The 26,380-nt window shown below is 38.6% G+C and overlaps 1 protein-coding gene across 2 annotated transcripts in view; it reads left to right on the top strand.

The window, feature by feature from the left end:
• Positions 1 to 26,380, top strand: part of pde4dip (phosphodiesterase 4D interacting protein) — a 92,189-nt gene that overhangs the window by 19,527 nt on the left and 46,282 nt on the right. For both annotated transcript variants that reach the window (XM_069194063.1, XM_069194062.1), the window contains exons 4-9: positions 9,499 to 9,609; positions 14,848 to 14,924; positions 18,315 to 18,438; positions 19,327 to 19,487; positions 19,991 to 20,147; positions 22,113 to 22,166. In XM_069194063.1, the coding sequence (XP_069050164.1) occupies positions 9,499 to 9,609; positions 14,848 to 14,924; positions 18,315 to 18,438; positions 19,327 to 19,487; positions 19,991 to 20,147; positions 22,113 to 22,166 (684 nt within the window). The remainder of the gene's footprint in view (positions 1 to 9,498; positions 9,610 to 14,847; positions 14,925 to 18,314; positions 18,439 to 19,326; positions 19,488 to 19,990; positions 20,148 to 22,112; positions 22,167 to 26,380) is intronic.

Raw genomic sequence — 26,380 nt, 5'->3', positions numbered from 1 at the left:
ATCTTTTTTTATTCTTTGAAAAATTAAAAATCAGGTGGCTGTGACCATATCTGGAAAAATCACACAGATAATCTAATAATCTTCCAATTATGGGAACCTTGTCAGAAGTATAAGGAAAAGACTAAGCTCTGACAGATGCCTTCTTGATTTTGTACGCATGGGGTGATCTTACCACAACATGTGTGATGGCCAGCGATGTCCCTTAGAGAGTATTGGAGTTCATTATTGATTAGAAGTGTCATTCTGTCAGAGTTGGGGAAGGAGGTGTCTTACTTCCTTGGGTAGATATCGAATTCGGAGACAAACGAGGTGTAAGAGGCGTTATCTTGTTGCCAAGAATGTTTATTTTTTATTTTTATATTCATTCACAATCTCAGATAGAAGCCCATTCCCTTTAGTCCTTAATCAGATTTTTACGGGAGTGATCCGTCACCACAGGTATGAATAAAAAAAAAACATTACCAGTAACAAAAGCGCAGAAGACAAGGCAGCAACCAGCAACAGCATACCACATTATAACCATATCGTCACGTTCTTCATTGTGAATTGTTCACCCTGACCTTGAAGCAATATTCGGATGTCTCTCGAAAAGAGTAGGGGTGTTAACACCAGTGTCCTGGCCCCCTGGCCTTTACCAATCATAGCCCCTTAATAATCGCCATGTATGAACTGGATTCGTTACTTTGCTGCCTCTTCATTGATAGCTGGTGTGTGATGAGCGTACTGGATGAACTTTGGCTGCTGTCACATCATCCAGGTGGGGGCTACATATTGATAGTGGTGGAGGGGATCCCCATTACCTGTAAAGTGTTTTCAGAGTTTCCAGAAAAGCTCTAGATTATTATTATGAAACAACGTTTTTGAATTAATTATTTAATTAGACTCAACCAGTCAAACGTATCAGACCAAAATCGTATTAGTAATCAGTTATGCTCCCTTGTTTTCTTGGGGTTATATGGCTGTCACAACAAACAAATGTGCATTTTTCTTACATCTTCAAATGATTAGCCGTTTTTCTTTAATGAATGCTGAATGCATTAGGTCAGTGATATGAAGAAATACAAGCAATCTTTGTTAGCTGGTTATTTGCGGGATGTACTATGGTCACATTCAGTTACAAAATAAATGTGTTTGGCAGTTAATGAAATTCAGAAAGCACTAGTACATTTTAAGTAGTAACAGCAGCGTTGCACAGATTGCTAGAAATGTTTGTCCTTTGTTATTGACAGCTGTGCACTGAGGGCACATATCTATACTCTGAAAGAATCCACCTGACTTTTTTTCTGCCATGGAAATAGAATTATTGTCTCCATTAATTGCATGTAATTAAACATTGAGCTATCAAAATGTATTGCCTGCTATAGCCCTTTATTTCCTGGAATTATTTTTTTTTCCAAATTGCTTTTGTTGTTTTGCTTTTTTTTCCCCAATTTGCTCACAGGCATGTTGATAAAGCAGCTCCAGTTGGGAATATGGGATGAGTCAGATTTGTGTTTTCTCGGTAATTAAAAGAAGGAATTCTGGTTTTCTTTTGGGAAATTTGTACAGAATTACTGGAAGGCTTAGTGGAAAAGTTCCTTGACAAACCGCTGGCAGGCCGCTGAGGCCATCCCAGTGCTGTGCCTTCACGCAATTGGCACTCATGGACCCCCATCTGGAAGTAATTTCGGGGAAGAGGGAAAGAAGGAAGGGGAGAATAATGCTGATGAAAGGATGAAAGAAAGTAACCTCCCCCCAGCCCTGCACTGGTTCTGCCAATTAACCCTTCTCTGTTGTCTGTGAATAGTACTGCTGCTGCCACTGCAGTAAGTAAGGAGCTGTGATCAGGGCTCTGGCTAGATAACTGAAAGGCAGTGGGTTCGTTTCCCACCTGGTCACTGCTGTTATACCCTTGAGCAAAGGTATGTCGCGCAGATTGCTCTTGGAAAAATTCCCAGCGGCGAAAATGGGCACAAACAGGAGTTGCTGAGACTGAACGTGTCAGCCAAATCGATTCATAATCGCATCCCCACCCTGCAGTTTGTGAATAATGATGTGCTGTTGCTTGAGCCATTCCACAGGCCTCCAGAGGGATCATCCTGACAGATGCTGACATGTAATAGGGGGCCGGCAATGCAGAGAAGGAGTCAGGGGGTATACTGTGAAGCCAAGGCTCCAATTTGTTTGCCATTAGAAGATTAATTTTCATTTCGTCCAAAAGAATCTAACTTTGAGAAGCGATTTTTTTTTTATGGTTGCATCATTAGTGGTTAAGACTTCAGACTGCATTTGATTTGAGGGGTGTTTAACTGAATATGAAAAATCTCCTCTCCCTGTATTCCCCAAAGAGATATTATTAAGCTGCATATTCACACTCTTTTTGAGCTCAACAACTGGTCAGACCATGCACGGCAAATTTTCTGGTCAATTTACTTTCTCATAAATAGTGAGCAAAAATATAGAGTAGTGGCAGTTCAGGATGTCAGATTAATTGCTTTCTGCTACTTTCCATTTTTAGAAGACAGAGATGTGTGCAGTCAGCTTAATAAAAAAGAAAAACGAAAATTATAGGCTTAGATATAATTGACCATCCATGTGGAATCAAATAAAATCATTTTCCAGCTTGTATCAGAAGCAAACTGACAGTAATATTGCTTTCTGACTAGAAATGTTGTTATCTGTAATCTTGTCTTTCGAATAGTCAGATAAGCAAAGTTTATTCTAGCGACTCATTTCTATAGCATATATATATATACTTGTCTGTTGTGCAGTTGTCATGCCTTACAGTCATCAGGTGTCTTATTGTCTTGAGAGTGTACTGCTTGTGTATATTGGCAATAATATCAACCAGAAATCAGATATGGGAAATTCTTTAACATTTCCAGGTATCCATTATACATGGATAGAAAGAATCTGTATGTTAGTTTTTAACTTGAGTTTCAAGGGGATATATGGGGAAATATGTAGAAGATAACGTCACATTGAAAAGGAGAAAGAAGAACACAGTATTTAGGTTATAGAGTCTTCTTCACCTGTGAAAGCTTACAGTACATCAGACATTTGTAAAGGTCTCCAAAATTGAAAAACGTCAAATCCATTCACCTTTCTGTCAGATTTTATTAACTATTCTATTAACAATAACAGATGATGAATAAAGTATTTTAGATGGAAAAGGCTATCATCTGGAAATATATTTAGGGATGGAGGTTTAGGCTATGGTCAGAATTTTATTCCTTAGTATTCAATTAACAATAATCATTCTTATTTTAAAATAGTAAAAATAAACAATGCTATTTTATGTTATGTCAATATTTTAATTAATTAAAATGTTAATTATTACGTTAATGAATAATGATCACATTTCTGTCATTCTATTCATATTTAGTAAGATATTTAATTTATAAAATATTTATAAAAGGGCATTTTCAACCCGTAATTTAAGATGTCAGTAGATAAGCTTCCTGGTATGACAGTGTGCTAAAATCCATATGGGGGTTAAAAGAGAAAAATACATTTCAAACAGGAATAATAATAGAAAAGCAGAGGGCAAAGAGCACCACCAAGTATAAGACCGTAAGCCATCAGCACAGGGCTGTAGATTATACTGATTGTTATAGACTGAAACACAGGGAATGATTTACGAAGAATTACATTTCTGATGCTTTTCACCTTTTCCTGTCCTCTTTGTTTTAAAGCTCTCTTTGTTCTGACCCACAACCAAGAACTGCGGTCGACACAGAGGCAAAGAAAGGATCTCTTTGACATCTGTTTTGCAAATGCTGTTACCTGCTGTGCAGAATGTATTTTTCATAGTGCAGAGCAGAAGAGGAAGGCAGCTCAATGCAGTTTAAGTCTTTAATGTTTTTTTTTTCTTACTGTAGTACTTGACAAACAGTCAGGTACACTGAAGTAGAGGAAAGACTGTTCATGTTAGAACAAAGTCTGATGGTGTCTGATGAAGTAGCACCAGCTATACAGGCCTGAAGAACAAACTGACCCCATAATCTAGAGATCGCTGGTTTAAATCCGGGTTTTGTTATAAAGCTATTGTAATAAATATTCTCCAAGTGGCTGTGCACAATTTGCCAAGCACAACTAAGGCTGGGCAAGTTTGTAGTAGGTTTCCTGTACAAGGGGCACCCCTCTGGCTTGCCAGACTCCTGCGAACTTGTAGAAGTAGCTTGAGAAAGCAGCGTCTGTCCTTGACTCCATGTGCCATTGTGCAGAAACAAAACAGACGGGCCCACAGTGCGCATTTTAGAAGACATTGCCATGTTGTCTTGCCTGGGATTTAGCAGAGCTGATGTTGATTGAAGAATTGGGCAGTTCAAATAAAAAGGTACAGAAAAAAGAAAAGTATTAGAGATTTAAAATTGACAAAAAATACTTTGATTGTGTGTACATTTTGGAAAAAATATTGTGCCTCTTTATTGTAAAGTCCATTTTGCAGAACTATTTAAAATCTTTAGATTAGGAATTCAGCATCTTGTATAAAAGTAATATAACGGATGTTAATTGTACATGTTTGGTTAATTTTGAGTGGTTCAACCAGGAAAGTCTCTTGAGTGAATGAACTCAGATCAGTGATCAGGGGTTTGAGCCTAGGTAATGTGACTAGCTATGGGTGACCCCAAGCAGTGGCGTAGAACACCACTGAGTTACATGAGGAGGATAGAGGTAGATAAAGGAATTTATTTGCCATACATACCTGTACAATGGGATTCTTATTTGTGCCCTTCTCTCAGGACATGCACAGTACTACAGACAACAGATAACATAGCACAACGTAGACAGTACTTTACAATCAGTAAATAATAAATAGTGATGGTATGTACAGAGAATCAACACACAGAACAATAAATACATACCTGTACATGGTAGCCAAGTCAAAAGTGCAGAGTGCCGAGGTGTGTTGAATTCTGAGACATTGCACGGTCAGCTGTAAAGGTGTGCCCTGCTGTAGTGTAGAAGCTGTTCTTAAGCTTAGTGGTCCATGCTTTAATGAACATTTCATTGTATTTTTAAATACAGTATATAGTAAACTAGGGCATTATTGGCTGGCAAAGTCATCCCTGTACCCTCCTAGGCACTTGAAGAAGTGCTGTGCATTCAGTGAAGCATGTGCCTCTATAATCATATCTGAGCTTCCGGTACAGGTCTGTGTCGCTGCTGACAAGTATGAGTGGCTCGATTATGGGCAGGTCAGAGGAGTCTGCTTCCATTTCCTCAGTCTCCCCAGTGCGTGGTTGCGGGGTTCATAGTTTCAACTTATGTGAAAAACATACAATGGGGTCTTCCAGATCAGGTGGGGATTCTGAATTCTAAGTAGTCATTTCCAAATGTCTAAAACGTGTAGTAACGTACATTCATAATATGTATGAAAACCTCAATAGTATGTATGAAAACCTCAATAATACAATGAAACCTTTTGAATACACTGACTGAAAAGAAAATGGGTTGATTTGGGATCCTGAATTCCAGATCAAGTCAAAATGTCTTTTTTAAACAAGTTGTAACGGGAGTCTAATGATTTAACGGTGCTTACAGCAATGTTTATTGAGTTTTTGATTGAACACAGCATTGTCACGGGTGACACACGGTGTGTGGTTTGTTTCTGGAGCAGAATGAGGTTGCTGTGGCTGCCGAAACGCTGTTTGTTGGCCTTGCTCTCTGCGCTGTGTTGTGAGGCACACACTAGCTTGTGTGCTTCCCATGACTTGCCTGTGGAGCAGAGTCGCAGATTGAAATTGTGACATTACCCAGGTTTTGCGTTTTGTCCTAAAATCAACAGCTATAGCCTTTGACAGGGAAATCTGAGCCATCTTTGCTTAGAAGTTCACATAGATAGCCGCCCAAGAGAAAGTATATACCAGGCGGAAATGAGAGACAAAAACATTCCAAGTTCTCGTATTTATTTAATCAAGGCCTTTTAAATTTTTCTGTAGCAGTTCTCTTTTGATTGAATCCAGAAGGTCAGTGTTCCAAACACTTCAGTCGGGAGTTTTTGTGTCTTTCATTCATGGATTGCATTACCATTTTGCCCACCTGTGTTCATATCTTTTGGATATATTTTGGAAATCTTTTTTTTTGTCTAAATCCACATCATTCTAAGCTGACTGCTTGGCTTTGGACAGTGACATCACACCATTGGGACAATCAAAAGGCCAGCGATGCAGAAGACACATTGCATTACTACACAAACAGCTCTTCCCGGCAAAGAACGGCATTCTTGTTTGTTATTGTGCATTTAAACAGCATGAGACTCATTTTAAGCTACTTTGTCAATTCTTTAATATTGGAGGTTTTATAGGTCACTGCTGGTGGATTAAAGTATATGAGAGGGTATAAAATACTTGGCTTATTGTATCTACGTTTTTTAATCAGTAGAGAACTAAGGAGAAGTGTGTCTTCTGCTGCTTCATTAATGACGTGGGCAGACTTCATAGTGATGGAGGTAGGAAAGTGCATTTCAAGGAACTTCAGTTTTAGATTTACAGTAACATGAGTCTGCCAGCTGTTTTAAAAAAAAACAGACATCCATTCATACACAAAAATTGTTCTGAAGTTACATTTTGAGAGTGACAGAAACAGTGACACGTGGTCAGATTGTTTTTTTGTTACTTCAAAACCTGTTTAGTTTACCCCTTTCCCCTTTTTTCCTGCTTCTATTTATTTTTGTGTCAATTGTTGTTTTTGTTTGTTCCTCCTACTTAAAAAAACAATATAAATATTTATTAAAGAATTCCAGACACATTTGCACAGATAAAATGTTCAGTACAGTACATGGATTTTAAAGAAAACATGCTTATAAAGGTCTTGAAGTTAACATAAAGTTCAAACATGTATGGTCAGGGAGAACTGTATAAATGTGCTCTTTAAAGATTTTGTTATCCTCCTTCAGAAATAAATCATGTAAACATCTGCCTTAATTCTGACAAATAATGAGCAGCAAATAAGCAGCATTGCATTTCACAACAGCTTAATGTACCAGCACATGCTTGTGAACCAGCAATGAGTCAGAGGGTGTTTTCATAGTTCCATGAGAAGTTTCAATCTGGAACTTCATGCCTTGGGATGGGATATACAGTAAATCAAGACCGCCTACCTAAAAATAGCCCCTGTACAGTGTTCCAACATGTCTTATTTTCATAATTTTTATTTCCAGAACGTGTTGGAGTTAAGCAGCTCTTTTGTGTGGAGTCACAGCGCCCCCCTCAGATTGAAATAATTCCTCTACCAAAGCCCAAAAGTTAAAGGTTTTGCTTTGTCATTTTTTGTATTTTTGTTCCTTTATTTAGCCTCTGGAGTTACACACTGAAAATACTTGTAGTTCCTCACTTCCAGGCTTTGTTCTTAGGGTTCAAATGAGAGATGGAGAAAACTCTTGTACAGTTCCCCAGTTTATCTGTAAAATTGGGATGGTAAAACGTAGCTACTGGTAACAGTTATGAAAGCGGTGCTTGAATTGAGGGAGAACAAATGGGGCAGAGAATTATTCATTTTGTTATAAAGTGTTTCCTTTATTTCAAGAAGTGGTCTCCTTGGTAAAAAAATGTGTTTTTCTTGTTAGAAGAACTGCAGAATGGAAACATTCCTGGGAATCATGAAGTATTCTAGAACTCTCTTCCTGGATTAAAAATTACTTGATGGGTGGCCACGAGTGACAATGACCACATGGAGCCCTCACCCCATGACAGCGTTCCTGTTGTCCTTCTTCACACCCTGGGGTCATTCCCTTTGTAATGGTTTTTGCAATTTTAATTCTGTACGTAAATGAGGCTTTACTCCAGTTTAAGTTTAAAAGGATTTGTAACAGAATCTAGAATACAAAGATCAAGTAATACAGTGGTGCATTTAATTTTTCTTCACTTTGCAGAAGAATTTCAGTTTTTATTGTGTAAAATTTAATAATAAATGGGGTATTATAAATTATTTCGCGTGAGTTTGTAAGCCTATTTATACAGTGTAGAGGCTCAATGGAATCAGACAAAATGATTATAAATTCCTTTTCATTAACAGAGGATTGCCATCAATGAAACCGATATAATTAGATTATCTACAGCGTACATTTCACTTTCTCAAATTGATTTGGAACCTGACACCATCCCTGATGTGTTACAATAGAACTAGAGTTATGTCACCTTCACTACTCATCATTGTCTTGAATCCATGAATTTCACAATACAAAGTGATTTTGACATCTGCTATGAAAATGTTTTTTGGAAGCCACAGACCTATGATCCTTATCTTCTTATAAAATCTACAGGATTATGGTTCTTCCGGAACAGGAATGAGAATGATTGTCTTAAATGCAAATTAGGGCTGCTTTTTTGGATGTCTTATAAGAGTTGTAGTTGTATTCCTGTTTATTCTGACAACAATAATCTAATCTAGCTATACTGTAGCATACGTTTAACATAGATGTATAGAGGGATATTTATAAATGACTTGGCTATTTCTGTCTCCCTCCGTGATAAAATTGTTTTTATGTTCTTAATTGTTCTTATTTTGTGCTGCCAAAGTCAGGAACTCTTAGTGCTGGAAGATGATGTGATATCGATATAGGTTACTGTGTGCCTCCTTCTGATTTTGTTTGTAAGCCTGCAACTGTTTACAGTATGTTCTGTAGTCTGTATTTTGATCTTTCACGGGACTTAGTGGTTTGAAGATTATGAGATCTCTTTAAATAGATGTGCTGCAAGGACTCCTTGTGTGTGCTGTGCCGAGCTGGGGTTTCTATATTTCCTGCTTGTGTTACGTTTGTCTGGAAGAATATTTCTGGGTATTCTGCAAAGGTATGGTCATTAAAAACACCTGGAGGAAAGGGCTGTTACCGAAGTCGGGCTTTTCCATTCCCAGCTGTCCCTCAGCTCTGCTCAGCTGTGATCTGATCTTACAGAGCCAGCTCTTTCCACCCAGCTCTGCTCGTCTCTGCTGCCCAGCAAGGTCAGACTCAAGAGAGGAAGGCCACTTAGAGATCACTCTCCCGTTACACCTTAATAGTGTGTCCTGGCCTGTTTACAAGCAGCTGTGCACCCTTGCCCCTGCAGGATTAGCAAAGAGAGAGGGAGAGAGACTCCCATGCAGTTGCCTCCTGAAACGGCCAGTGGCTTTTAATGCACAAGCCTCTCTCTCTCTCTCTCTCTCGCTTGGTCCTGGCCTAAGAGCCAGATCATCTTACATGCCACTTGTGCCTGTGATCCTGTAGGCTCTCTGTCTGCCTGCCAGGGATTCCTCAGATACCTCCCCAAAGTAAAAAAAGAAACGCTGGCTCTCCTCTGTCCCAAAGCAGAACATGGAGATAATGAGAGCTGAGTCCTGAGAGGAGGGCCCAACAGCCCCCCAGCGCCATGTGTGTCATTTTTTAGTTTTGTGTGTTGCTGTAATTGTTGCTGTAGGTTTAGGGAGCTTCTTGTTTCTGTTTAATCAGTCTGTGCTGCTATGCTGCTGGACTGAGGGGCTTCAAGATGCCCCCCGGAAACACCTGTCATGTCTAACGGTTACCGTACTCTATCGCAGCACCTCAATGACCTAAAGAAGGAGAACTTCAGCCTCAAGCTCCGCATCTACTTTCTGGAGGAGCGGATTCAGCAGAAGTATGAGGACAGCAGCGAGGATGTCTACAGGCGGGTGAGTGGTTGTTCCAACATAGGGAAGCACTGGGTTACGCGGTGTGTGGTTCGATGCCTCAACTCTCGAGCACAGCTGTGTTGCGCAGGGAGATTCACTGTGATGCTCAATCTGTAAGGGGGACTCTGGTTGGACTTGCAATTTTATTTAAATGTTGAACAATTAATCAACCGAGAGATTCCTATTATGTCCAGTGCGACAGAACTTATGCCACTTTATTGAATGTTGAGCATGTATTCTTTTTTAGGGTCATGTCATTGGCAGAAATTTTCCTTAGTTTAAAGTTTTGTTTTTATTCTTCTAAGGAGTTGTTTAGCACAGTTTCTTCTTTCTGTATATGTCCTTCACTGCTATATTTTAGATTCAGTTCAAGTCATGGGTTTCTTATCTGTGGTTGTTAGGCCTGGTTGCTTTGTTTACTGTTCCTCAAAGAAAAAGAGACCATTTCAAGTTATTTGTGGAATAAATGAGAAAGGGTTTTTGAGAGGTGTAGTATTGTATGCCAATTGATGTTGAAATGTTTGATTTTTGTATAACTTACAAAAACATGTTTTTTTGTGGTGCTTCTGTGACTGTTACTGTCTTTCTCTGTTTCAAGGGTTGCCTGCTCTGTGATATGAAACTTTATTGTTCAAAGACAAGGGGAAAACACAGTATTTTGGGCTAAATGATTAGCTGGGCAGTTAACGGATGACAGCCTGCTTTTTGATTGGCTTTTTTTCTGAGAACCTGGGGCCACACATAATTGAAAACCTTAAACATGAGAACAACAAAAGCATTAACACAAATAAAATCCTCTCTTGTGTTAGCTCCAGCAACCAGTGATGCTGATCAGGTTCTTTATAAGTTAATGTAAAGTCTTCTTACACTGGTGTGGTACAGTATTGTAGCTCATGTGCGTCTGTCACAGTGTATCATTATTTTACTGTGCAAGAATCCCTTGCTTTCTTGCTTGAATTTGTATTTTGTGGGTTAAAATACTGAGAAAACCATTATGGCATTTTTCCATCATATAATCTGTGTCTTTTAATGAATATTACGCATTTAATTTGATTTATTTTTAAACTCTTTTGTGGCTGGCTGCACAGAACTGAATATTATTTTTTTTTCTCTAAAATCTACAGTACATATACAGACCATAGCTTTTAGACTATTTGGAAACAGTCTGGTGTTTTGCGTGCTTATCTTAACCTCACAGAGATCAGAGATCAATCAGTACCACAGTTAAGCCTGCCAAAGGTTGGAGAGTCTTAATTTGGATTTGTGAATGTCCCTTAATCCTCAATTAAAGGAATGGATGATACTGAGCTGGTACTGGTGAAGCAAAGGTGACACTGAGTGCACAGCTGCTTTGTCTGTCAGAGCTGGGTGAGAGTAGCTGATTGAAGAGAACGTGGCTGGAGACACAGGAAAATGTTCATCTATCTCTTATCAGCTAAAAAAAAATTATCAGCCAATCTCAGTTCATGTAAAAGTTAAGCATTAAGCATTAATTAAGCAAACAAAGAGAACTGAGGTATATTTCTCTGTGTGTCTGCTATGTGGTAGGTTTGTACTGTTTTATTAGCTGAGGTCCAAAGTACTGAAGTTACACAATGACTAAGCCGCAGCTTACGAAAGCTTTTAATGGTCAGTTGACATATCATATCCAGTCCAAAAAGAAACATTCATTACATTTATGTAGCACTTTTCAATTGAAAGTTCCTTCCATACAGGAGGGGACACGTATCGACTTCTAAAGAGCAGCACCTACCTGGGTGACACACAGTCAGAGCCACCTCTACAGCAGGTCAGGTAGAGTAGGGAGAAATTACTTCACCAGTTCAATCAAGGGGGAATTTGAACTAGGCTGGATTTTGTGAGTCCTTCACAATTGTGCAAGGTTGATCAGCCAGGACACTGGGGTTCAACACCTCAACTCTTCCAAACCACGACATGGGATCTGTACAGACCACACAGTCAGGAAGTTGGTTTAAGTGCTGCTGGAAGAGGTGTTAGTGAGACCCGTAGGGGGCGCTCACCCTGCGGTCTATGTGGGTCCTAATGCCCCAATATAGTGATGGAGACTCTACTGTAAAAAGGCGCCGTCCTTCGGATGAGGCATAAAACCGAGGTCCTGACTCTCTGCGATCATTAAAAATCCCAGGGTGTTTCTCGAAAAGAGTAGGGGCGTAACTCCGGTATCCTGGCCAAATTTACCATTGGCCTTTACCAATCATGGCCTCTTATAGTCGCCATCTCTGAACTGGCTTCATCACTCTGTTCTCCTCCCCACTGAGCTGATGTGTGCTGCGTTGCACTGTAATTCAAATTTTAGATACAGTGGAACTTCATTCCAGGTTTTCCTCTCAAAAGTGATGTTGGACAAAGAGGAATGGCTAATGTGGTGGTGGTGGTGGAGGGGAGTCCCCATTACCTGTAAAGCGCTCTGAGTGGAGTGTCCAGATATATAAGGAATTATTGTTGTTCTTATTAATTAATGAGCCATCCAATGAATGGCACCTCCTATGGCAGAGTGTCCCCCCCAGCACACTGGCTCTGGTTTTAAAAACTTCTGCCCCAGAGGGAAGTGTAGCAGTTCACCATTTACAGCAGCAGCCTGGTTTTCCTTGGACGTCGTCCATCCCAGTACTGACCAGGCACGGTCTTGCTTAACTTCTGAGATTTGGCAAGAACAGGACACAAGGTAACGATGCTGTTGAATAAAACAGCAGATTCATGCTCCAGAGCAAAGGATTAAAAATGTATTCCATGTGTTAGTTCAAAATAAATCTATTTAATGGTTTTCCAGTCCTTTTTATATGTGTTCTACGCCTACAGGAAACAGTTGTGTTGTGTGACTTCAAAAATCTATGAGACAGATTGTTTTCCTTTATTGAGTTTGAAAAGATTAATATAGTATTAAATGTGCAAAAAAAAAGGTAAATAAGACATGCTGGCCTGAAAGAGTGGTCTTTTCCACTTTATTTTACCAGATACGGCTGTGCAGACTCTGCAGGCCTCCAAAATTTAGTAAAATGCCAGCTCTGAAACATGTTAGGTGCACAAACAGCTTGTTCAACTGACAACAGATGTTCTCAGTTGAAACAATAGTTTCTGTTTGCAAAAGAGAACCAGGCTGAATTCATTTGTTAAAAAAATGCAAAAACCTGGTGAATCTACAGTAGATGAAGAAATATTTGATAAAAGTCTAAAAAATTATGTTTAAAATGTTATTGTTTAGGCCTGTATAAGGAGACTCCTTGTGTACAGCCAATATGTGTACACCACAGGATTGTTATACTTAATGATGGATTTATCTCCCTAAAAATATTTTTAGAAAGTAGTCTATTCATTCCATGTGCTCATATTCACTGGTTAATAGGAACGACAATACACTACTCCAGCAAATCCACAATACGTCATAGACCATACAGTCAAAATAAATCACTATTTAACGAATTTAACTTTCTTGGTGCCAAGGAGACTATATTTATTACTGACCTTGGTTTGTTACCATTGTTTGTAATAAGCTCACCGGTCAAAATCTGTAGTGAGGGAGAATCCTAGCACCTTGGTGATATTTTAAGACCTATTTTTTTTTTATTTTATTTCACAGTAGTTACAGTGGGGCAGAGCCTCTGTGGTGTTGTTTTCTGTTAGGGTGTGCTACAGTAATTGTCTGTGTGAGTGAGAGGGAATCAGGCTCTTTTTTCTAATGGTGAAAGCCCATCTACAAGGGCCCCCAGAGGAACAGCCAATCACATGATGCTTCTCCCTTTCCTTAGTGATTGAGTTAAAAGTGGATCAGCTAGCTGTGTACTGAAGGACTTTAAATAGCAGGTGGCTGAAATGTACACTATTTTTAGCCTTGTTCAGCATTAGAAGTTGCTGTTTTCAATGTATTGCTCCTCATGTTGTTATTTTTGCTTCAAGTGAAACCAATTTCTAGTTGCTGGGAAATACTGAAAGTGTGATAGTTGAGATTTGATATCATAGAGGGTTCCTTAGTTTCTGCACAGTTTTCCTTAATGGCATAGCTAACATTACTCATAACTTGAATTCTTTTGTCAATGTCTGTATGATTAAACTGATGCACATCGGTGAACACATGCCATCTCTGCTCTGCTCTTTAATCAATTTAAATTATCACCTTTAATTTTAAAGAATTAAATTGCAAAACAGTTGTCAGGTACATGGCAAAAAAGCAGTTGCAGATTTACATCATGAAAGCACAGCCACATTCCTGGTGTCTAAATATAAAAGTGATGACACAAGCGCAAGATGTCCCATGCTGGTGTCAAATGAGACACTGCTAGCCAGCACGAACTCTCTTCAGAGATAAATCAGGGGTCTGTTTCATTCCGCAAAACACGTGACAGGATCTCAAAAACTGGAGAGTAAATGCCTTTATTTCTATGTTCTGGTGGAAAAAAAACTTGTTAACACTTCAGTTTCTCTTAAGGTTCAAATTTAAATTGTCTGTTGCAGTCCTTAGTACATAGAATGCCTCAATTAGTGTTTCAGTTGCATCTTTTAAAAATATAGCATTATTAAAAAGATGCAGAAGACTGCTAATTAGATGGCATCGAACTGAATTGATCTGGTAATTGTTTAAATTTTTCGTTTTGCAAATCATCTTTTCAGTTTTACCCATCCAATTAGATCCTGGACAGTTAGCTACCTTGTTAAAACGTGCTTGATTGGGCATGTTGTAACCACGTCAATGAGTTTTATTTTTGCCTACAGCTTTTCAGCCTCCCTCCTCCTCCACCCCCATGTTTCTCCGAGAGACATGCATGCTTTGATTTTGTACAGTTAAGGAGCTCTGAGTCCTGGAGGATGGGATTCAGTCTGAAAGAGTGGAATGCACATGCAAAAAAAAATACAAAACAAAAAAAGATCAAGACTTGCACAGGTTATGCGCAAAAAAATCAAATTTGTTAATAACATTTAAAAATAATAAGGTTTTCCTTACAATGTGTCTACAGTGACTACTGATATAGGCTTCAATATATGCTTATACATGGAAAGATTATAGATCGTCGTTCTAGCTAAGGATGTTATAAAGAACTGGATATAAAAGCATGACACTTCTAAGGAAAGTTGACAAAATGTTTTTTTTTTCTTCCAAGTGATGTATTTAGAAATTATTAGCAAAATCAATTTTATAACTGCTGGGTTTTTGCTGGGTCCATTAAAATGATCAACTCTGCCGCTTCTAGCTCTTTAATAATCAGTGTTCTTTTTTGTTTGCAGAACATCGAATTGAAAGTAGAGGTGGAAAGCTTGAAGCAGGAGCTACAGGAGAAACAACAGCTCCTTGACACAGCTTTGTAAGTCACTTTTTGGCAATAATGCCTAGAGTTGGTCTGTCATCAATGTAGAAATTTAACCGGAAAGGTGAGACAATTTCCTAGGTTATTACCTATAGTTGTTTTCAGCCTTTCACTGTTCAGATAAAATCAGAATGGGCATAATCATCATAAAAAACATCCTGAAATAATGTCAACTGTGAGCAAAATATCTGAATGGCACTCCAGATTTCCTTATAGTAGATACTGAATTTCTAATCTAACCGTGTTTTGCTACACACTAGGATAATTGTCTAATTCCTAGTTGTGGCTTCAGAAAGAGGTGTACGATAAAGAAATTGCCGTGTGTACCCCTTGCTTGTTTATCTGCAAGGTTGGACAGTTCAGAGCTAATTTCTTGCCAGCTTGTTTTGGGTCAGAAGCTGACATGTGACTGAGCATGAAGCAAATTACCAAACCCTGAAAGAGGTTCTTATTTACATGGAGATGTCCTTCATAGTTACAGTCCTGAGCGAGGAATTGTTGAAGTAGTATCTCTGCCAGTACTGCAGCTGCCTGGCCAGTGGTAAGCTCTGAATATGATTGTTAGTCAACAGCCAAGGATAGATGTCATCTCCATCGCAATGCCTCTCCAGAAAACACTGCTAACCAGGCAAAGACTGGCCGAAATCACACAGATTCAAATCATCCAGCTGTGTTTATTAAATGTTGATTGATTCAGTTCTGGCAAAATGCATAAAAGCTTGAAAATCACTTCTGGCCCTTGGACTAAGAAATCTTTTAATAATCTTGAGACTCAAGTAGCAGCGCTTGATTAATAATAATAACAATAACAATAACAATAATAATAATAATAATAATAATAATAATAATAATTGCTTACATTTATATAGCGCTTTTCTGGACACTCCACTCAAAGCGCTTTACAGGTAATGGGGACTCCCCTCCACCACCGCCAATGTGCAGCTCCACCTGGATGATGCGACGGCAGCCATAGTGTGCCAGAACGCTCACCACACATCAGCTATCAGTGGGAAGGAGAACAGAGTAATGAAGCCAATTCATAGATGGGGATTATTAGGAGGCCATGATTAAATAACATGGTGTGATTAATTCAAATGGGAAATGCAATTCATATGTGTTGCCAGGAATTGTGGTAAATTTTATAGTATCTGGAAAGAGAGTTACGTTCCCTAGAATCAATCTGCTTCAGAAACCAGCGTCTTAACTAAAAAGGACAAAAAAAGTGAATTCATCCAAATAATTCGTCATCCTTTTAAGAAGATAATGAGTAGAATTTTAAAGAAATAAAAATACATCATTATAAGCATTCAATTTTAGATTTGAGTCTACAGGATGTTTGTTCATTATTCTGCATCTCTGGATGCGGATGTTTGTGGTAAAAGCAAGTCAGTATAATGAGACAGTTGGTCATTGCATGCAAAAAATTTAATCATGTGTAGATGCTGTTAATGTTGATGGTAAGTGAGTCTAGAGCTCTGTGACTGATTTATATTTACAAAGCCCTGGGTTAGCAAGCTTGACACAGTTTTTTATGTCCACTTAAGCTCTGAGCTATATGTTGCAAGACTGGCTTCTGCAGTAAGATGACCTTTCTGTAGTGCTGACGTTTATGTGTCCTAGATTTCATATATGATCAGTGGTCTCCTCAGGAGATGTCATGTATTAAAGAATGCTATTGGGCTTGAATTAGGGTTTATATTAAAGGAGAGACACATTTCTTTGCCAAGGCTCTTCAAAGTGATAGTAGTTGAAGTGGTGAAAGTCGAGTTTCGCATGAATGCTGTTTGGTTCAAACTAAATCAGATCATTTAAGCCTGTAATTTTTCCTCAGCTTTCAAAATGATCACGAATTTGTAGACTTGCTGAAATGTGCTAGGGGGATAGGAGGTAGTTTTACTGTCTCCTAAGGCATTTTGGAGAATTATTGGCCAGTGCTGTGAGGAGAACATTAATGAGCAGGAAATATCACACAGTTTTCCAAACTAATTTTGTCTGTCCCTCCTCAGTAATTATTCCAGAACCACATCTCACAATTCCCATTAGGGCAGCCAAGAAAGTGATAAAGAGGAAATGATTTCAGTGATTCAGCTCATCGGAACAGCTCCTCTTGTGTTTGTAAGGCAGCCATAGGATTCAGTTAATGGATCCGATGGCTAAAAGATATTGTTATAAATAGCTATGGTATGAGGTGACAGGTGATCGTATCCCCAAAAGCTGGTTGGCTTCAAGTCTAGATGCTTTATTGTGATGTTAAGCTTTTTACTGGCCAGTTAGTTCCGGATCAACAAGAAAAGTGTATTTTGTACTGCAAGCCTGAGGCTCATGATAAAAAATTATTAATAATAGACTTAGCTGCTAAATGTTCTGTAATGAAATGAAGGAAAAACACAGGATTGTCTCTTTTTTATACTAACTTTGCATTCAGTTTTATTAAAACATAACAATTTATGTTGGATCTTCTGATCCAATTCATGCTTGTGGTACAGAGCCTCAAAATTGCAATAACGTGAGGCCAGTGACCCACTGTGTTTGGCAGTGTGGTCCAATTTTATAGTAACGTTTTCTTTAAAGTATTTAGATTTTACAATTTCCGTTCTATATTTTTGTCTTTTTCTTCAATATTGCAGCCAAGTCATTTTCTTGTCCAGATTTAGGAACAAAGTTTATTTAGGAAGTTCATACTGTGTGAAGACAAAATTAGGTAAAGCAGGCCAAACCCCTGTTGGTGTCTGTCGCATAGAAACAAATTGTTGCTTGTCATTGTCCAGGAGAACGATTTTGGGCTGCAAGAATAAAATAATCAACTTCAGGATTTTTAACATTTGTCTAACTAATTATCAAGCAAGTATTAATCCAATTTTAGGAGCTACCATGAGCAATTTGGCTTGTAGAGCTAAATAAAGATGAATGGATGTTATTAATCTAGTAATGCTTTATGCTGTTAGCTGCACATATTTGTTTTGCATAAATAATCTGTTCTGTCACCCATTTGGATCTGTTTTTAATTGGAACAAAACCAAGCGATGCTCTGTTATATTCACGGGGGAAGTTTTGTCTTCCCTTTGGAACAGATCTATTGTCTATGAAACATCTCAGAATTATGTGTCAGAATTACAGATAATACACTCCTAAACGTACAAAATATAATGTGTTGTATTTTAGAAAACAAACGTTTTGCAGACTCCCAAAATAAAGAATTTAATCCTTTTCACTGTTTTTGAGTAAAGAGAAGAGGTTTTGTTTAAAACAGAACAGGAAAATTCTAAATGTTGTTTCCAAACTAAAATTAAATAGTTGCCATAACCAGTATTGAATCGGAATTCACTTGATTAATCGAACGTTTCGTTTAGATTCTCATGTAGTCATGCTCCTGTTCTTCTCCGGTAGGACAACAGCTGAGAGTCTGACCAATCAGAATGAGGCAGAGCTGCAACGACGATGTGAGGAGAGACAGCAGGAGATCGATCACATGCAGGAGATACTGGAGACCAAAATTCAGCTTTTGCAGGAGGTATTACACAGTGGCATTTTGAGTGTGTCTCCTGATACTTAGCCACAATGAACACAGCACTCAGAGAATGGCATTTTCCCACTCATCTGAATGTTTCTCTCTGTTTTCCCATCACTAGTTCAACAGATTCATCAAGAATGGCCTTTTCTCTTTAAAGAGAAATACAGTACATTCTGGTTTTTGCCACTGGAGGTTTGACTTTGCATTACCGAAACATAACAAAAAACACCCTGTGTTTTGGCCAATATTTATTTTCTTCTCCATGCCGCAAAGGAAATTTAACCCTTTTAATTGTTAAACTTGTGTTAACCTGAACACACAAGGAAGACGGACAAAAGCATTAAGGAGTTTCAGAAGTTTGGAGTTTCTTCAGATGAATAGCTAAAACATAACGTCATAATGCATGTTTTAAAGTAACCATATATATGTATCAGAATTAAGAGAAATAGAAGAAGCAGTAAGTCTTAACTTTAAACTATAGTGTTTAAAGTTTGTACTGAAGCTGAAGGGATATTGTACATCTATAAAATATTAATAGCAGATGTAAGGATATTTTATGTAGTAGAATTGTTGCATGAAACAGCCAAGAAGCTAGAATAATTACTTTTGCCTGTAGCTCTTTACTGGAGGTCTATAAAGGGGTAGAAATATTGTCTGCCCCTGTTAAAATTGAATCCACAGTTCCTTAAAGGTAAACTACTTGGAATTTAAAACTGAGAACAGCTTATTTATGGTTTGGGTAGTATGAAATAAGTTATCCAGCCAAGCTGTTGAAGCCTGGCCTCTCACAAACCAACACTATGAGATCCTGGATCAATTAGTTACTAACTAGATTGGCCAAATGGCCTCCTATTTATCTGATCTTATCCTTCTGTTCTTGTGTTGTAGGAAGCCAAGCTAGCCCGGAATGAGGCTGAGAAAATGGCTTCTCATGCGGAGGCTGAAACCCTGCGCTGCTTCACCTTGGAGAAGAGACTGAAGGAGAGCTCCGAGGGCAGTGCCAGCCTCACCAGCCTCCGCCATCAGCAAGCCCTGGCTGAGAAAGACAGGTAGGTGCCCCTGACAGCCACCGGGCACTCGACCAGCCTCCTGAGAGTCCGTGGCTCCAACAGTGCGCGATCCCCTCGGTAATCTGAACCCCCTGCATATTCGTCACCTGCTGTCGGGACCTTCATTTCCACGGACGCGGATATAAATAACAAAGCTCTGGCGTCAACTAAATGAACTTCACGCTGTGCACCTGAAAACGTAATCCTCTCAGAATGATTGTGCCAGATAGTATCTGAATGAGGGCACAAGATCTTCAGAGTAGCCAGTCAGCTCTAAATTGCATTTCCAGTGACTTCTGGGCTTTAATAGTGTACTTTCTTTATGGTTATTTTTAGTATTGATTTGTTATAGAATCTATGATCATGGAAAAAAAAATGTTTTCAAATTTTGGTGAGCCTCCCCTTTTGAATGTTTTCGTTTTAATATGGCAGACACTACTGTTTATGTGCATCTGGACCTCTGTCTTATTGTACTGTGTTTTTCCTTCATGACTGATCTGTAGAATTATTGATGAACTGACTCAAGAACTTCGCTGCAAAGTGGCTGCCATCACTGAGCTGTCTGATGAGAAGACTCTTCTGAGCGAGAAAGTGGAAGCTCTGGAGGACCAGGTCCATGATCTGACTTCCTCCCTGCAGCAGAAGGAGAGAGATGCTGAGGTAGGAATGGTCTTTTTCTGTGGACTTTGCTCATTTGTGGCTGGATCCCACACGCATCCCTAGTTGTACAATCTAGGAATGGTCTCAGGGCTGCCCTTTACTTGTATGTCATTTGTCAGGTGTGTCCTTTCCTAAATCAGTCATTCCAGACTCGGTCATGTTTTTCCAACAAGTCAGAGAATCAAACCAATAATAAGATTCCAGACCCGCCGCAAGCCTCATAATTCACAAACACAAAATTCCTAAATGGAATCAAGAGTTTTTTGTTCTGCATTCCGTGCGGTCTGAAGTTCTGTGAAACTCGAAAGGTTGCGGAAAATTTGCTTTGGGACATTTTTGTGCAACTTTATATATAGTTACTTCTGAAAGCACTAGCATTTACTGGTTCGCTTCTTTCATATGTGCTCTCTGAAGCATGCTAACAATTGAAACTCGGAGCAGAACAGGATGCTGAAAAGGCTATTAACAAACTTGAGGAATATTACATACAGAAGGGATGAATGCCTTGTCTTTGAGGGCCTAACCCACATTCCATTTTAGTAGCAAAGTATTAGATTCCTGTGTGAATTATAAGCACTCCTTTCTGAGATGCGTTCGTATGTGTGTCTTTACGTGATTGTGGAACACATGTGGCACATGTACAGGCTAGCTGACATTCCTGGCTAAACACTTGTCCTGCAAATGCTAGCACTTGAGTGGCTAAGATTTACAGATCCCTAGGGTGTCTGAAACGCTTACAAAGGTGTTTATTTGTCACATTTAAGCACCTCTACCTTTTCACAGCTGAGCGGTTATTTTCTGATTTGAAAATACGTTTATTTATGTCTTCTTTGTCGTGAAGTGCCTGATTCATCCAAGTGTTAAATACTGCAAATAATATGGTACAGCTGTAATTCTGTGTTGAGCAACAGCTTCTAAGTGTCTATGAACAACTGTTTTATTTTTTTTATTTTTAAATATTTTTAAAACAAAAACAAAATCTCAACACAGTGTCTCAGAAAGCCTAGGCTAATAAGAATAATAGCTGTATAAGTATTTCTGTCTTTAAGGTGCCTTTGGAAGCAGCCTATAATTACTCTGCACACAGAATACAGTTTCAGTCATACAGTATGACATGTATTTGTGCTTTCCTGGGTTTATTTTTAAAAGCAGCTTTACAATGGATGTGTGGGCTACAAGTGACTTTCATCTTGTTAATAAAACATTTTTTTCTGTGAAGCAGTTTTCAGCATTTTCTGTCCAGCTGATCTCTTGTATGTCTGTGTAATATTGTGAAATTAAAGCGTGTGGAGTGAAATCAATGCTTTAGCTGGAGATCTGCAAAGAACCCGAACAGTGCTTGACAATTGTCTAAAAATCATACAGAAGTGACATCTTTTATTTTGCATGTATTCAAGTCTCTGCTGTTTTTATTATTCTTAAGAGTAATCACTCTCACCTCACCTCTCACCTATGGTCTGAACCTCACAGTGCCTTCTTTCTTACCAAAACTCACACATTGAAATCTTCCTCTACCTTACAAAAAACTCACTCCCCATAATTTCTTTCCTTTTATTTCATTCTGTTGATGCATGTTTTTGCACATCTGATGTTGTTTTTGCACATTACCTGTTACCTTTTTGTTGTTTTGCACATTGCCTGTTGTTGTTTTTGCACACTGCCTGTTGTCTCTGTCTTTCTTTTATTATACAATTGTATTGTTGTTTTTTTTGTACTACGGATCGTCAGAGAGCTAGCTAAATAGCATTTAGTTATACCATATACCTGTATATGAGTATAATGACAATAAACTTGAACCTGAGTCAAAGTTTAGCAGAGATGTTTTCAAGAGTGGTGTTTAAGGTCATGAAGGCAAGCAGGGCTGTTCAGCTTGGAGCACACAGTTCAAGCCACTGTTGAACGCACCGCAAGCAGCCTTGCAGATTGTTTTCCCTCTGATGAATCTCTTCTTTCATCTGACTGCAGTTTTTCCAGGACGAGCTTGGCCGGGAGAAACTGCGGATTCAGCAGGAGATGCAGGTATGTGGGTCAGGGGAGACCGGTGGCCAGCACTTGCACACCACACAGAAATATGGCAGTGGAGACAGAGCGCCCTCTCCTGGAGCGCCCGAAAAAAACAGCAGGATTTATTGAGATTTACAGGACAGTACTTCGGAAACAAAAGGGCTTTGATTCACATTTGCAGAGCTGGTTGGTCTCAGAAGCCTTGGTCACTGTTAAATATGCCCTTTATAGTCTCACTTTCACATTTTATATATTGTCTTGTGTGTCTGAACATCAGTTTTTTTTCTCTTTTAAGACTACCTAGCTGTATCAATTAAACCAGTTTTAGCTTTTTTTATGCATTTTGAAATTGGAATTAAACATTTAAATACCTTACTTTGAAAGCAAAGTCTAACATGAAATACATTTTGTACCCAGAGATAAAAAGGCCTGTAAAAACCATGAACTTGTATATGCAAAACTACAGCAGATAGCAGACCTTCAAAATCATTGACCGCGATTAAAGAATCACACCACCTACCAGCTCCCAGATAACACTGTTCTACTGAAAGGTAAAAAGGGTTTTAGAATCTTAGTTAAAAACATCAACAAAGAGATTGCAGCTGTAAATAGCATAAGCCGTTTTTCATTACAAGTTGATTTGTACAGTACAATAACTATACATATATATTATATGTATATATCATTTTTAAATGCAACATCCTGATTTAAATAATAGTTTGTCTAGTACATCTAAGTAACAAAAGCCACTACTGGGAAAAAAACAGTGAAAGCATTGTGGAAGTAAATGAAAATAATAATCGGATGACATGTAAGTGATTTTAATAACACTGATGATGTGGATCATCAAAATGACTCATTTCCTCAGGAGCTGTGGAGAAATTAAAGACTGCCTCAAAACCATGGTGGAAATCTAAAGTAAAACAGCTGAAGCACTTCACAAAAGAGTGCCTATGGCATAAGACAAGACAGAATGTTAGAATCGGATGACCGACTTAAAAAATGTACTGGAAGGAGAGAATATAACAGGAACTGAAGATGGGCAGTGGAGAAGCTCAGAATTTGGAAAACTAATCAAAATGTTTATTTTGAGTGGGAGAGTAATGGAACAGCCCGAAGGTGAGGAAGGAAGTGAAATCATCGTGTTCATTCGACAGTTGTTTTTACAGTTACATGGAGTTGAGATTCTAGAAGTTACCAAATCTCAGGAAGTGGAACAGGTCCACAGAACCTTGTCCTAGAACCAAAAACAAGCAAAGAACCCGCAGTGTGGTACACTGCACTGCTTAACTACACAGACAGCCAGAGCTTTTCTTTAGAAATCTTAAGATCTTAGCATTGCTTTCGCTATAGCATCAGCATTTACCCAAACTTGGACATAAACTGAAGGGAAGAATGTTAATATTATATCTATTGGCTAATAGAGCTACTTACCGAAAATATCTTTTTAAATAAGAAAACTAGGAATTTGAATAATCATATCAGACCCTACTCCTAAAGATTAAATGTATTCCAATAATTGAGGCACATCATGCACCCTTTTAGTATATTTGCCTTGAAATAAACTGTAGTGTTTTCTACTAGCAGTTCTGTTAGAATATACTGTAAAGTACTTCTCTGAGACACACCCAGTTTCCTGACACCCCTCAGGCTATTACATGTAAATCTGTTTCAAGAGAAATACAGATGTCCTAATCAGGAAGCATAGTTCTCATAATTAGCCAGCTCTTTTACAGTAAATGTTTCAAATACCAAGTAAGCAACTACAACTGCAAAAGCAATAGGAGGTAGAGAGACAATGATTAAAGTATAATTTGAGCCATTTCTTGGAAAGGGAATATTTTTGACTTGTAAAACAAAAATCCATCAATTTGTTATCACAAAACGGCACTGAAATAAAAACAAGACTCTTCGAAACTATTATATTTATTTCTTGTTTGGAATGCATTCGCCGTTATCCATCAGTGTAGGTTTTTGCACTTTCTAAATCCTCTGATGTCTCAATCCAAGTCCTTAGTTTTAATGATATCTCTCCCAGCCCTTTTCCCTGTCACTGATGATGATGATTAGTGTTTGGGTTCCTTATCGTTTTCTAATGATGTGTATAAATGCATTTTAAATGCTTTTTTTGTGAATGCATTTTATTTATAACCTAAAATGGGTCCAATTATACAAAGACTCCCTGTAGACACAGATGACAAGCTAACGATATGCCCACACCCTCTCAGATATGCTTCCCAGCTGTAATTGAAAGTGTCTCTTTGCTGATTTAGACTGTCATTGCCGAAAAGTGTCTGCAAAAAAGGAGAAAATAATCTCACAAGGTCAGAGGGTGTGACATTAGACAGAGGAAATTCAACAATATTTATTGTGATGAAAACCTTGGAACTTGATTAAATAGGAATTTAGTGATACCAGTTTGACTTTATAGGTATTTTAAAAAAATACATTAATTCTTATTTGGGAACTGACGCGTAAATTTGACCTAACTGGCTTAAACTTGGAAATTGAGAAGGTAAGATACTAAAGAAGATTAGTCAGTTTAATATCACATTCAGTTAGCCATTTTGTCTCCAGGCTTCTTACAGTGTTACATTGTGTCGTTGCTGTCACTTTTGAAGGAACACGATCAAGTGCCTTAATTGCACTGTAAGGTTTAGTAACTCCCACTGATTAGAATAAATAGATTTTTAATTGCAGTTCTCGTTATTGTTGAAGGCTGTTGAAAGCTCATACGTCTCTCTTGTGGCTGTTCCAGTTTAAGAGTAAACATGCAGAGATGTTATAATTTATTCTAAACTGTGTAAGAACAGTGACGTCCCAACAAGCTGTATTAATGTAAATAATCACTTTTTCATTATGAAAAATGGAATTTATTGTAATGAGAGATTAATATTTACATCCAGGTTTAAGATTAACTGGTGAAAAAATGAAACCTGTTTTATTTATGAACAGACATACATTACGTATAGCGGGTGGTACATGTGTTTATATATGCACATCAGGGTCATTTTTCTGCAGTCAAATCCTTTGGGGGGGTAATTCTGTCCTAATTATTTCATTTTTATTGGTTTTTTAAAAATGGAAATCTCTCTTTGTCTTCATCACCTTTCATAGTCATGGCATTTTAAAGATATTTGTCATTTACTTAGTCATTATATGTCATTTTTACCAACGTTGTTGGGGGGGTAGTTATTTTAGTCTGCGTTGCACTGTAATTCAAAGTTTAGATACAGTGGAACTTCATTCCAGGTTTTCCTCTCAATAGTGATGTTGGACAAAGAGGAATGGCTAATGTGGTGGTGGTGGTGGAGGGGAGTCCCCATTACCTGTAAAGCGCTTTGAGGGGAGTGTCCAGAAAAGCACTATATAAGTGTAAGCAATTATAATTATTATTATTATTATTATTATTAATGCCGAGATTCTGGCTATTGTTATTCATTTACAGCCATCAGCCACCCCCCCGCTGAGACACAAGTGTCCAGACTGTCCCTGCTGTGGGTCCCATGCGTCTGTGTGTGTGCCAAGTCAGCCCATTGTTTAGGAGTTTGCTCACAGCTCTGCACACAACATGTGGCCTTTCACAGCCAGGCTGTCACTTCTCTCACTGTTGGGAGGGAGGAAGCCTATGGACACAGCTGACTAGGCCCGGCAAGAGGGAAAGGTTGTTTAAATCGATTCCCTCCCTGTGTTCTTGCCCTGCTGGCTATCTGTGCACTATAGGTGAATGATTTCCCCTGTCTTTCAAAAACACAAGACATAGTTGAGCTATTGGGGGAAAAGCCCTAATAGCACTACAGATGCTCTTGGATGGTGGAAACGAAAACAAAAATGGAATGGCTAACCTTTGTAACAAGAATGTAACCACTGTAGACTTTGTGACCACTGTTAAGTATTAATGCACCTCAAGGGCTCACGCAGACTGACAAAGATACTGGTCATCAAAGCTGTGTTTCCTCTTTTAAAGCAGTAGTTTACCAGAGCTGTGAAAGTATTTGTCCCCCTCCTCCCCAAGCAACAGAGCAACAACTGAAAGCACATTTGCGTGTGGTGTTGTTCCGGCAAAGTACGAATCTTTTCCAAGGAAAAACAAAAGAGTGCAAAAGTCATACCGCACAAAATTGTCGGTCACAGTGGGCAGTGCTTTGCAGGTGAGATCTGCAGGGCATAGTGCAGTTCATCTTGTCCCTCTGGCTATAATTATTCTTACTGGCAAGCTCAGAAGGCAT

This window comes from Lepisosteus oculatus, chromosome 9 (assembly GCF_040954835.1).
Source record: "Lepisosteus oculatus isolate fLepOcu1 chromosome 9, fLepOcu1.hap2, whole genome shotgun sequence".
NCBI lineage: Eukaryota > Metazoa > Chordata > Actinopteri > Semionotiformes > Lepisosteidae > Lepisosteus > Lepisosteus oculatus.
The sequence above is the reverse complement of the archived record's forward strand: the minus strand, read 5'-3'. Positions and strand labels throughout refer to the sequence as shown.